The following is a 12,992-nucleotide window of genomic DNA, read 5'->3' on the forward strand; positions in this document are numbered from 1 at the left end:
CACTTTGTATTCTAGGCAGGCCAGCCTCCTCTGTGGAGCAAAATTACCACCTCCATGCCCTTTTTCCCATCACTCCTCCCTTCTCCAATGCCTTTCTGCCCTGTTTTTAGCCCATCCTTCATGCCCAGCCTACTTAAGTGCCCCCTCCTCTGTAAAAGTTTCCCTGAACACTGTTGCCTGCAGAAGTTTCTGTTGCCTTTAAGCACTAATAGGAAACAGCTGGCCGTGACCAGAGGCTCTAACATGCTGCTAGGACCTTTTTGTTCCCATACATCTTGCCTCTCCAAATAGATCATAGGTTCAAAGGACAAAGATGTGTCTTTTTTTCTGCTTAAAACACACAACTTTATTGATGACATAAAAATAAAGTCTCAAATGTATAAACGTAAGTCCACACAAAGGACCAAAGCTTACTTATGAAGAATCAGTTCAGTTTCTGCTCATGAAGCATACCAAAAATATCTCAATCCAGACAAGGTAAAAATCAACACATGTATTTTCAGTACAAGATTGAATTCATTTGGTGTTCATAAAATGGTCCAGCTATCGACCATCATAAGCAACATCACTTTAGAAATTATAATGCGATTTACAATGTACATTACTTTCAAGCTGCAAAACCAAAATATTACTCAAATTTGTTTGGAAAATTACAACTAATCATAGTTTACTTAATAACAGCTCAACTCTTTCTTTCACCTCAGGGTCATTGTATTCTGCTGCTAAGATGCGAAGTCTCTTGGCACATGCTTTAGGTCGTTGGAATATGAAATAAAGGGAATTTTTACTGAATTTGTCTTGGGTAAATACTTTTGCTCTTCTTTTAAAATGGTAATTTATATTTTCAAATAGTGAAAGAGCATTAAGAATATTCTCCTTTGTCTCTTTCTTGCTAAAGATATTAATCAGTGATGCTGGTGCATTGGCAATGAGCAAGTCCTTTGTCATAGAGGGATTTTTAGAGAAATTTAAAAGCATTCCCAAAATATGGTCTTTAGTTTCTCCACTTCCCACAGTTAACAAACGAAGAAATTCTGAAATGTAATTTGTAACCATATGCTGATACTCACTGATAATAGTCAGGTGCTTTATCAATCTCAGTCCAGCCAGCTGTACATTTGAATTCAAGGGATAGGTGATGGTGTCTTCACATACTTGATTTAAGTATGTTTTAACCTTCCTATGGTTTTCAGCAGCCACTGAGATGTTATTCAGTGCATTTAAAGCCTTCTGCCTAACACTGGGGTAGGGATTATTAAGCAAGCCTTCAATAATTGAGATTCTACCTGCATTACGAATTATTTCATGGGAAAATGGGTAATCACGACTGTTATATAGAGCATTATTGGCTATTTCATGAATAGAAGGATCTTCAGTCATCTCAATCATGCAAATGAGTTTTTCAAGCTCTCGTGGATCCATGTTATTTTCACGTTTACAACGGCAAACCCAGGGCTGAGTTTTCTCCCCAGACCTGATCTGCTTTCTGAGTTCATCTTCAGGTGGGAAGCAAGACTCATTTTGGTATGGAAATTTCATTTCTGTCCAAATCATGGCTCCTGCCCATGATCCCAGTCCTGCCCCAGGGACCATGGACGGACATGAGACTCTTGACTCAGCTGTTTTTTTGGCTTTAGTCTTAGGCACAGATTTATCCTCACTTCTGTTTCTTTTACCATCCCAGGAACAAGACTTTACATTGACTCCACCAGCAGCCTCCAGCTTGTCCTTGTTGCTGACCTTATGTCTAGCCCCACGCTCAAAACTAACATCTTTCTCACACTTAGATTTGAGCGCATTACTGTTCTCACTGTCAGCCCAAAACAAGGACCTTAAACTGATCTCCTCAATATCAGGGCTGGATGCTCTACTTAGCTCATCCTCATCTACATCCCCAGCCAAAGCCCAGGACCGCCCACTAGCCTCTGCCCCAGCCCCAAGCCTAGAACCTGTATTGGCTACATCTCCATCCCACAGCCAAGACTCCTGCCTGGCCTCAGCTCCAGCCACAGCTCCAGCCTCAGCTCCCAAACAAGAATCCATATAGACAGCTTCATCAGATTCCATCCAGGACCCAATACTGGCCTTGTTCTCAGCCCCAAATCTGGAACCAATGATGGCTTCTTTCCCAACTACTGAGCTGGATTTAATACTGGCTTCATTTTTATCCCCAGGACTAGATACAATACCAACTTCTTCCCCTCTCCAGAACCAAGACCCTGTGCTAGCCTCACTCCCGGCTCCAAACCAGGATCCCTCCCTGGCCTCCACCCCAGCATTTATCTGAGACTTTCTACTGGGCTGATCTCCAGGGCTCGTCCACGACCCTCCACTCACCTGCTCTTCAGGCCCCATGCTAGATGCCCTACTGGCCTCATTTGCAGGCTTAGAGCCAGTCCAGGATTTTCCACAAGCCTGATCCCCAGTGCCAACCCAGGAGCCTCCTCCACTGGCCTGATCCTCAAATCCAGATTTGGAACAGCTACTGCCTTGATCTCCAGTCACAATCCAGGACCTTTCACTGGCCTGACTCCCAGTACCAGTCCAGGACCCACCACTGGCCTGGTCTGCAAGCCCTGGACTAGACCCTCCAATGGCCTGGTCCTGAGCACTGGACCAGAACACTCTGCCACTGGCCTGATTCTCAAACCCAGGTTTGGAACAGCTACCAGCCTGATCTGCAGCCCCAGCCCAAGACCCTCCACTGGCTTGACTCCCAGTATCAGCCCAGGACCCACCACTGGACTGGTTCATGGGATCGAGCCCAGGCCCTCTAACTGCCCGGCCACCAGCCCCACCCCAGGACCCTCCTGCATTGGCCTGACTCCCACTGCAAGCATAGAACCATCCACTGGACTGATTCTCAGGCACTGGCCTGGATCCTCCACTGGCTTGGTCTCCAATAGCAGCCCAGGAATCTCCAACAGACTGGTCCCTCAGCCCCAGTATAGACCCTCCACTAGCCTGACCTGCACTGTCAGCCCAAGATACTCTTCCAGATTTGGCCTGTTCCTCATACCTAGGCTTTGCCTCACCACCAGCCTGATGCCCAGATCCAACCCAGGACCCTTCATTGGCCTGGTCCGCAGCTCCAACCAAGAACCCTCCACTGGCTTGGTCCCCAGAGTTAGCCCAGGACCCTCCACTGGACTGGTCCTCAGGTCCCAACCTAGACTGTCCATCAGCCTGACCACCAGCATGGGCCAAAGAACCTTCTTTACTGACCTGATCCTCAAATCCAGGCTTGGACCCACCATAAGACTGATCACTAGTCCCAGTCCAGGAACCCCCACTGGCCTGCCCCACGGTCCCAACCAATAATCCTTCACTGGCCTGGTTCCCAGTGCCAGACCAGGACCCAACACTGGACTGGCCTACAATCCCTGGCCTAGCCCCTCCACTGGCCTGTTCTCCAGTTGTAACCCAGGACACACCACTGGACTGATCCACAGACGCTAGCCCAGACCCTCCACTGGCTTGGTTGGCAGTGACAGCCCAGGCCTTTCCACTGGACTGGTTTCCAGGCCCCAGCCCAGTTCCAGTCCAGGACACATTTTCACTGGCCTGAACCTCAAGTCTAGGCTTGGCCAGATCACTAGTCCCAACCCAGGTTGCACCACCAGAGAGGTCACTAGTCAGAATCCAGGAACCTCCAGTAGCCTGGTCCACAGCCACAGCCCAGTACCCAATGTTAACCACATTCCCAGCTGTAGCCTGAGCCCAGGAGGCTCCATTAGCCTGAATCCCAGCCCCATCCTGGGACCTTCCACCAGCCTGTGCCTCAGCCCCAGTCCAGGATGTTCCATTGGCCTGGTTCTCAACCACAGCCCAGGACACTCCAATGGCCTCTCCCCCAGTCCAAGATACCCCACTGGTCTGGCCCCCAGCCCAGGAACTGTCACTCACCTGAGCTCCAGTCCAGGGCACCACAACAGCCTGGTTCCCAGTGCCAGCCCAAGAAGTCCCACTGGCCTGGTTCTCAGCTACAGTCCAGGACCCTCCAACAGCCCTGTCCGTAGCCTCTACCCAGTAACCTCCATTGGCCTGTCCTCCAGCCCAGGACTGTTGATTGGCATGACTCCCAGCCCAGAACCCTCCACTGGCCTGGTCCCCAGCTCCAGCCCAGGACTGAATACCAACCTCATTCTCACTCCTAGCCACACTCCAGGACTCAGTGTTGGCTTCATTCTCATCATCAGCCCAGGACGTGCTATTCTCCCAGTATCCATCCCTAGCCTGAAACCTAAATTTGATCCATCGCTCTGAAGCAACCCAGTCCTCAACACCAATCCCATTCCAGTAGTAGTCGTGGACCTTAGACTGAGACTTTGTGCAGGCCTGAGTGCCTGCCCCACCTTCACTCTCTGAAGTGCGCGTGGCCTTAGCCTCGGGCTTTACAGAGACATCTCCCGTGGCTTCTGCCTCGCACTTATGCTTAGCCTTGTCCTTTACCCCCAACGAGGTCTTGCTCTGGGAATGGGCTAAAGACTGACACTGGCCAGAGCCCACCATACCTGCTCCAGTCTCTCCCTTAGACTCAGTAATGCGATTGCCCCTGACCTTACTCCTGGCACCAAGCAAGGCATCCCCCTGGGAACTGGCCACAGCCTGGGATGGGGCAGAGCCTGTTCTATCTGTTTGCAGCTGCACAGAGTCCACTGCATCTGGCCCAGCACCTGCCTTAGACGCAGCACTGGCACTGCCCCGAGCCTTCTTCTTAGTACCACACGAGGTCTCACCCTGGGAACTGGCTGCAGCCTGTGGCTGAACACAGCCCTTGGTATCTGGCTTAGACCCTGCCTTGGTTGCAGCACTGGCACTGCCCCGAGCCTTCTTCTTAGTACCACATGAGGTCTCACCCTGGGAACTGGCTGCAGCCTGGGGTTGAACACAGCCTTTGGTATCTGGTCCAGATTCCACCTTAGACACTGTACTGGGATTGCCCCGGACCTTACTTCTGGCACCAGGCAAGGATTCTCCTGGGGAATCAGACTCAGCTTGAGGCTGAGCAGAGCTCATGGGGTCTGCTCCAGCCTCTTCCTTGCACAAATTGTTGGGCTTACCCCTGATGTTATTCTTGGCACCAGGCAAGGCCTCACCCTGAGAACTGACCATACCTTGGGGCGGGGCAGTGTTTGTTGTATCTGTTTGAGACTGGGCAGAACACGTTGCATCTGGCCCAGTCCCTGCTGTAGACATGGCACTGGGATTGCCCTGGGCCTTATTCTTAGTAACAGGCGAGGCTTCACCCCGGGAATTGCCCACAGCCTGGGGCTGAGCAGGGCCTGTTGTATCTGTTGGAGGCTGAGCAGAGGCCTTTGCATCTGGCCCAGCCCCTGCCTTAGACGCAGCATTGGGATTGCCCCGGACCTTATTCTTAGTACCAGGTGAGGTTTCACTCTGAGAACTGACCACAGCTTGGGGCTGAGCAGAGCCTGTGGTATCTGGCCCAGCCCCTGCCTTAGACACAGCACCAGCACTGCCCCGAGCCTTCTTCTTGACACCAGGCAAGGCCTCACCCTGGGTACTGGCCACAGCCTGGTGCTGGGCAGAGCTCTTTGTATCCTGTCCATTCCCTGCTTTAGACACAGCAGTGGCATCGCCCCGAGCCTTATTTTTGACACCACACAAAGCCTCACCCTGGGAACTGGCCACAGCCTGGAGCTGGGCAGGGCCTATTACATTTGTCAGAGGCTGGGCCAAGCCCTTTGCATCTGGACCAGCCCCTGCCTTAGACACAGCACTGGCACTGCCCAGAGCCTTCTTCTTGACACCAGGCAAGGCTTGCCCCTGGGAACTGGCCACAGCTTGGGGCTGAGCAGAGCTCTTTGTATCTGACCCAGTCCCTGCCTTAGAAACAGCATTGGGATTGTCCTGGACCTTATTCTGGCCATCAGGTAAGACCTCGCCCTGGGAAATGGCCATATCCTGAGGCTCACCAGAGGCCCTCAGTTCTGCCTTAGCCCCTGCTCTGGAAATGGCATCAGGATCACCCTTGGCATCAATTCTGGAATCAGGGAAAACATCAGCTTGGGCCCTGACCCCAGCTTGAGGCTGTGCACAGGTTTTCATCTCTACTCCAAGCCCTGCCTTACTCTTGCCTTTGGCTTTGCTCCTAGCTTTACGTCTGGTGGTAGGTAGAGCCTCAGCCTGGCTCTTGATGGAAGTCTGTGCCTTTGTGTCTGTCCTAGCTTCTTCTTTAGACTTGGTGTTGGCATTGCCTTGAGCCTTAACCCTGTCATCAGGCAAGGCATCAGCCTGGACACTGATCATAGGCTGAGGCTGCGTATAGGACTCAGTGTCTGTTCCAGCCCTCACCATGGATGCAGCATAGGAACTGCCTCTACCCTTAACCCAGGCATCAGGCACAAATTCAACCTGAGTATCGGCTACAACTAGAGGCTGTGTGGCAGCCGTCATGTCAGCTCCCATCATTGCCCTAGATATGACATTGGTATTTCCCCTGTCATCAACCCTGGCACCAGACACTATCTCAGTCTGTTTCTTGGTCACAGTCTGAGATTCTGTAGAAACACTTGTATCTGCCCTGACCCCTGCTTCACACCTGGCCTTGGTATTACCCCCAACATCAACTGCCACCCCAAGCATGGCCTCAGTCTGGGCCTTGGCTACAACTTGAGGCTGAGCAGAAGCCCTCATATCTGCCAAAGACCCTGCCTGAGACATGGTTTTGCAATTCCCCTTGGCCTCAACCTCAGTACCAAGAATGCTGTCAATCTGGATCTTGGCCACAGCCTGAGACAGTGAACAGGGCTTCAGGACTGCTCCAGCTTCTGCCTCGGACACAAAATTAGGATTTCCCTGAGCATCAACTGAGGTACCAGACCAGACCTCAGACAGAGTCTTAGCCACACTCACAGTCTCTTCCAGGGCTCTTGCCTTGGTGTCAGTCACACTTCTGATCTTGTTTATGGTGCCCGTCTTGGTCACTTCCCTGATTACTGCCAAGGCCTCATTCTGTGTCACCACCACTCTGTTCATTTCTATCTCTTTTTCAGCCAATATATGAGTTTCTGCTTTGGTCTGGGTCATTGCTTCTTTCTTGGTCTCTACCTTGGTACCAAGTGCCCAAGCTTTAGCTTTGGTCTGGGTCACTGCCTCTTTCTTGATTAGTTTCCCAGCCTCAGAGTCAGTTTGGGTCACTGCCTCTTTCATGGCCACTTCACTGGCTTTGGCGTCAGTCAGAATCACTGCCTCTGTTATCACTGTTCCAGCCACTGTTTTGGCCTCAGATTGGGTCTCTGTCTCTGCCTCAGCCATTGCCTTGGCTTGAGAATAGACTTTGCTTCTGTCTGTAGCAGTGACCTTAGTCTCTACTTCAGCTCCAGACCTATCTCTTGCTCCAGTTTCTGTTCTGGTCTTGGGCTTGGGTCTAGTCTCAATCTCTGTCCCAACCATGGCTTCACACATGGCCAAAGTCTGGTTTTGTATCCCAGCCACAGTCTCCATCTTGACTTTGGACCCATTTCTGGCAAGTCGCCTCACACTCTGGGCTCTTCCCTTGGTTAATCTGTAAATGCAGTAGCAGGCACCAGCCCAGATCATCAGTCCTGCAGTCACCAAGCCCACTTCCTGAATGCGACCCATGTAATCACCCTTGATGAAGGCAAGAACAAGATACAAAGGGGCTCAATTAGACTGGGAAAAGAGGGTAGTAGGTTTGCATGTAAGCCTGCAAGGGTGCTGGTCTTCAGTCACTCAAAGGCCACCACAGCTGCCACTGGAGATGGACCTAGAAGTGGAGGAAGGAAATGGGCTAAAGTTTCTCTTCTAATTCTGTGCATCACACAGACAGATACACAGAAGAATAAGAAAAGTGTAAAAATGATGTGCTTTGTGGGAGAAGAGGATAATTAGCAAATTCTCTTTTCATCCCTTTTATTTTATCTCCTCTCCATCTTTCCCAGTGCCCAACAATTTCCCCCAGGGTACTTCCATACACATTTTCTTACATCAAATGAACAGTGGAAAGGATGGTGGTAGTGCTGACTACGGATGGTAGACTGAAGCCCTCACACCCTGATTTTTACTGGACCTACTCTGGTCACCACTCCCACAGGTCCCCACCCTCATACCAACCTGTAATGATCAAGGCAATTCCCACCTCTTTCCTTTTCTTGATTGGAGGTATAGCCTAAAGGAGATCTATAAACTCATGAGATCTGTGGACCTAGAGACAGACAGACAGATGGAGGAACAGACAGGAGTGAAAATTTTGTTTACCATGACAGATATATTATTAACAAACCACCTCTCTATCCTCTTCAATTTACCCCATTCCCTGTTATCACAATAAAGGTGAAGGTGTGGGGTAAGTGAATGGATGGTGGGGAAAGCGCCTGGAAAAGGGGGAGGCTGAGTATCCTCCAGACTGGACACTGGATACCTCCAGATAGACACTCACCTCCAACAACCTACCTTAAATGTCTACCCAGGCAATACCCATCCTCTTACCAGCATATACTGATCAGGAATAATTTCCTCCTTATTTCCTTGCTTCCAGTGATCTCAAGCCTTTCAGACCTGTAGACCCAGCTGTGGACAAGTAAACAAACAGGGACTAGAGATCAGATCCTTCACAGAATGGACAAGTACCCTGATCCCTGACTCCAATCCCTGCCTTGTGAGAGCCCATGTCCAATTTGCTAATATGATCCATCCTCTCAAGTCTTCTCTCAGTCCCATTGCAGCCCACCCTTACCCCAATATTCCTACCATTTCCTGCACTGATATCAGCAGGGAGGATGGCAACACAAGGGAAATCTGGCAGAGTGCAGAAGAAGTGGAAGAACCCTCCACTGAGACTCTCTCAAGTCTCAGCCATCTTATATGCCCATCCTCTCTTGTTACCCCTATGCACTGCCCATCTTCACACCAACCTCCACAGTCCCAGGCCAGTCTCCCACTTTCCTTTGCTTTCAGTGGTAAACAGCCCTACTGTTGCCCTGTGGGAAGACCTAGGAACAAACATAGAAAAAAAGAAAGATAAATGTTGAGTACTTATGACATTTCAGCATCTAAAACATGGGCCCCGGTACCTGCCTTACGGGGCTTCCCTGGTGGCTTGGTGGCTCAGTGGTAAAGTATCTGCCTGCCAATGCCTGTCAATGCAGGAGATTTGGGTTCAAACCCTGGGTCAGGAAGATCCCCTGGAGAAGGAAATGGCAATCCACTCGAGTATTCTAGCTTGGGAAATCCCATGGACAGAGGAGTCTGGCTGGCTACAGCCCATGGGGTTGCAAAAGAGTCAGACATGACTTGGCGGCAAAACAACAACAATCTGATTTAGACACCTGTTCTCTGGCAAACAAAACCTAGGGCTTCTCCAGCACTGAAACAGGCAGGGTGGAAAAGGGAGGCAGGTAAAAGGGGAGCAGCAGAGGCGAATTATTCTAAAATCACCTGTAGGATTCTAGGCCTTCTCCCCAAAGTCTATCATTTCCTTCACCTGTACCAACAGGTGAAAGAATCTGGAAAACTGGAAAACGGGGAGACAGATGGAGGCCCCTAGATCCTATACTCTAGAATGACAGCCTACTGCCATCTACTTCTCCTTAAACCCATCTCTAGCAGTCTCCAACAAAAGAAACAGTATGTGTGTTGGGGTTCGGGGGCTTCTGCAAAATCTCCATCCGTCCCCTGCAAAGGTTATCTCCAAAAAAAAAAAGCAGTTCTTTGAGACAGCAATTTGTATTTTCGCAGTATTACCTGAGGTGCAAAAAAAAAGCATCCATAGAAAAGTTGCTGTCTTTATTGGTATGGCTTCAACATACACTTTAAGTTAAAAAGCCCAAGCTTGGTAAGTTTGGTAAGTAAACACAGTTTAGAGAAAGTCCCCTATAGAGCCACCCTATATACCAACCAGATAGCGGCGCCTAAGTTCCTGTCATAGAGAATAATCATACAGCACTTCAACGGTTCACAGCGAGTGTCCGTGCCCACACTAACCTCCGCAGATCCTGTGCAGTTTGCTCCTCTCCTTCCCTCGCCTCGCCACAAACACTGCCACACGAATCCTGTCGTCAGACAGGAGAAAAGGCACTGAGTGCTTGGACTAGCACCCAGGACACAGATCCCAATACTCGCCTTTCTAGATTCAGGAACCCGGCTATCAAACGTCCCTCCACACCTTGCGAGACGCCACCCGCACCAACCCCGCCGTCCAGTCACTAAGGCCCACCATTTTCTCTGCAAACGCCACCGTGGCGGCGTGTCCCTTCCACTGAAACCAGCTGGAAGCGGAGCGGACGTGTGCAATCAGTGATTAGAGTCAGAGAAGAAGGAACATCTCAATCTCTGCATTTCCCTCTTGAGACACTCCCCCCACCATCCGCCCTGTCAAAGCCCAGGTTTCCCCAGCACAGACTTAGGTAGGAGGAGCAGGGCTTGGGAGAATCGGAGCGAAGGCTCCAGGAACTTGAGCCCGCTTTCTCCCCCACCCCCAGGCCAGCTCCGGGGTTGGCAGTCCGCTGCCGCCCTGGCTTCAGTGCGCGGGGCCCTTACCTGCTCTGCTTGCCGCGGGCCCGATGCCAGCCCGCCGTGTGCAGGGCAGCGGGGAGCTGGTACCCAGACTGGAGTGACTACTGCACCGAAGGCTGCGTCGCTCTGCAGCTCGCGGTCACGTGAGGGCCCCGCGTCACCGCCGAGCTCACTCTCCGATCCCCCCCTCCCAGGGGCTGGTGGGGAGTTCAACAGGACCCTCCCCTCCACCTCCTCACGCACGGTCTCCCCCTCCACCCAGCTGTGCGCGAGGCCCCGTCACTCAGCTCGTTTCCCTCCAATCTGAGAGCCCACAAGTGGCATCATCTCCCTGCGGTTGGAGTTTGCCCTTCTCTTGTTGCCAGGGAGGGTCTGCATCCCCCCTTCCACCTCCAGGCCTTGGCTCCGGCCTTTTCTGCAGCTTCTCTGAGGACTGTCTCTAAGACTAGCGTTGTCCTAGGGTAGTTGCCGCACCTACATGGGCCAGGGAAGGGATGTCAGGAAGGGGAGTAGAGAGCGCAGGGAGAGGTTTAACTTTCTTTTGTTGTGCCCCCTTTTTTTTCCCGTTTTTACGTCACATTCATTGTTTTTGTAATGAGGAAATGGCGTCAAGCCATTTTCGTTTGACATTTACAAATTAGGTTGTAAAAATAACAAAAGACTCATTCATTTGTTGACGTTATTTTATGCCACATTAAGAATGCTTTCTAGTTGCTGTAAACTATTTCACAGCTTTGAAAACAGACCAGTAATTATTAACATTTTAAATATAAAGTTTTAATGAAACTAAATGAAACCAGTAGGTTTTTCAATGGGACCTATAAATTCGTCTTTAGAAGGACATTCAGCTGTCCGATCTTGGCAGTTTTGCACAAGTGGTTTACAACTTTTTGAAGTTCTAGCTTCACTGATGATCTTCCATCAGGTGTCTGAGAACTTAATAGATGACTCCTGGTTGATGAACCCAGTACCTGAAAAAACAGTGACTTCCCAGATTAACCTGTTTTCCATTCAAGGAGTTTTATTGGGATTTTGCATAAGCCTGTAATCAAATGAGTCTCATCACACCCAGAAAAGGACCAACTGTACTATCGCACTAATGGAAATGAGGCTCAACAGGTGGATTTTCATCAGACCATGACAGTGGTGAGATATCTCCACTCTCTGCCTTTCATGCACTGTAGATCCCCGAGTAGCAGGAGCATACACTGTTCAGCACCTTCCAGCAGAGATAGTAGGTAGGATCTGTGGCCAAAGTAAAGGTCTATGGGCAATATCCCTGAAATTCATGTCCTTTTTCTCTCACAAAAGGCACAGTTCACTGGATCCCAAATAGCATCGCCAGGAAAAAAGTTTTTTTCACCCTCTGCCTTCTGTTACAATTTCATTGTACCATCTATACAAGCCCCTCAGAATAATCCCAGAAGGCAGGGACAAAGTCTGCAGAATTTAGTCCCCAGACATCCAGCTGTCTGGGCTGGGGAGTCCTACACTAAATATAAACTCTTCAGGCAGCCTCTCTCTTAGAACACTGAAATCTGACACCCCAGAAGGAAGCTCCCTGGGTGAGGGGCCCCTGTGTGGGGGAGGCCCTTTCAGGAGGTGAACTAGGAAGCCCAGGCACTGGAAGACCAGTGCCTTAGAGCCACTAACGGCTTTCCAGAACTCAATGGACTGTGACCAATTTATGCTCTCCATCAGAGGGAAACATTTAGAAATTGATTATAAAGACATTTAAAACTTATGTAAAATTTTTAGAAACAAAGAAACAAAAAACCCAGGAGCATAATGTCAAACAGCCTATTTGCAATAATCTAAAAACTCTTACTGATCATTAATAATATGATAACCCAATAGAAAGTGTGCCAAAGACTCGAATGGATTTGTTTGCAGAAAAGAAATACCAGTGTACCAGCCCTGAGCACTTGTCTCATGCATCCAACCTGGGCTGGTGATCTGTTTCACCCTTGATAGTATATTTGTTTCAATGCCCCAGAGGGATGGGATGGGGAGGGAGGCGGGAGGGGGGATCGGGATGGGGAACACATGTAAATCCATGGCTGATTCATGTCAATGTATGGCAAAAACCACTACAATATTGTAAAGTAATTAGCCTCCAACTAATAAAAATAAATGAAATAATTAATTAATTAATATAAAAAAAGAAAAAAGAAAAGAAATACCAGTGACCGATAAACATACAAAAAAAGACTCAACTTCAAAGAAATGCAAATCTAAACCACTATGTGTTGCCCTATTTCAGCTATGAGTATCAAAATTTAGAAATTTGATAATTTTTTTGACTGGTTTATGGGGAAATGGACACTTCCACACTCTGTTGGATGCAGATGCTGTGATGAAGCCTTTTTACAGAGAGCTATTTGGCAAAATCTGATATCCCACAGATTCTTTAAGCAATTCTTAGGAGTTTAGCCAGCCTGATACTAACACAGTTTCACAAAAGATACATACAATAGGGTATCTCTTGAAGT

General features: G+C 49.5%; 1 protein-coding gene across 3 annotated transcripts; it reads right to left on the reverse strand.

The window, feature by feature from the left end:
- Positions 1 to 322: 322 nt before the first annotated feature.
- Positions 323 to 10,981, reverse strand: ARMCX4 (armadillo repeat containing X-linked 4). Of its 3 annotated transcripts, none has more exons than XM_043459458.1 (6): positions 10,525 to 10,981; positions 9,970 to 10,037; positions 8,901 to 8,978; positions 8,476 to 8,556; positions 8,126 to 8,191; positions 323 to 7,753 (listed from the first exon to the last, which is right to left on the reverse strand). In XM_043459458.1, exon 6 carries the CDS (start codon positions 7,606 to 7,608, stop codon positions 661 to 663), a length of 6,948 nt encoding a protein of 2,315 aa, XP_043315393.1. In that variant the 5' UTR covers positions 7,609 to 7,753; positions 8,126 to 8,191; positions 8,476 to 8,556; positions 8,901 to 8,978; positions 9,970 to 10,037; positions 10,525 to 10,981; the 3' UTR covers positions 323 to 660. The 3 variants fall into 3 exon arrangements, with proteins under 3 accessions (XP_043315393.1, XP_043315392.1, XP_043315394.1); XM_043459457.1 differs by having other exon boundaries at positions 8,101 to 8,191; XM_043459459.1 differs by lacking the exon at positions 9,970 to 10,037 and having other exon boundaries at positions 8,101 to 8,191.
- Between the last annotated feature and the right edge of the window lie 2,011 nt (positions 10,982 to 12,992).

Source organism: Cervus canadensis, chromosome X, assembly GCF_019320065.1.
Source record: "Cervus canadensis isolate Bull #8, Minnesota chromosome X, ASM1932006v1, whole genome shotgun sequence".
In the NCBI taxonomy this organism is placed as follows: Eukaryota; Metazoa; Chordata; class Mammalia; order Artiodactyla; family Cervidae; genus Cervus; species Cervus canadensis.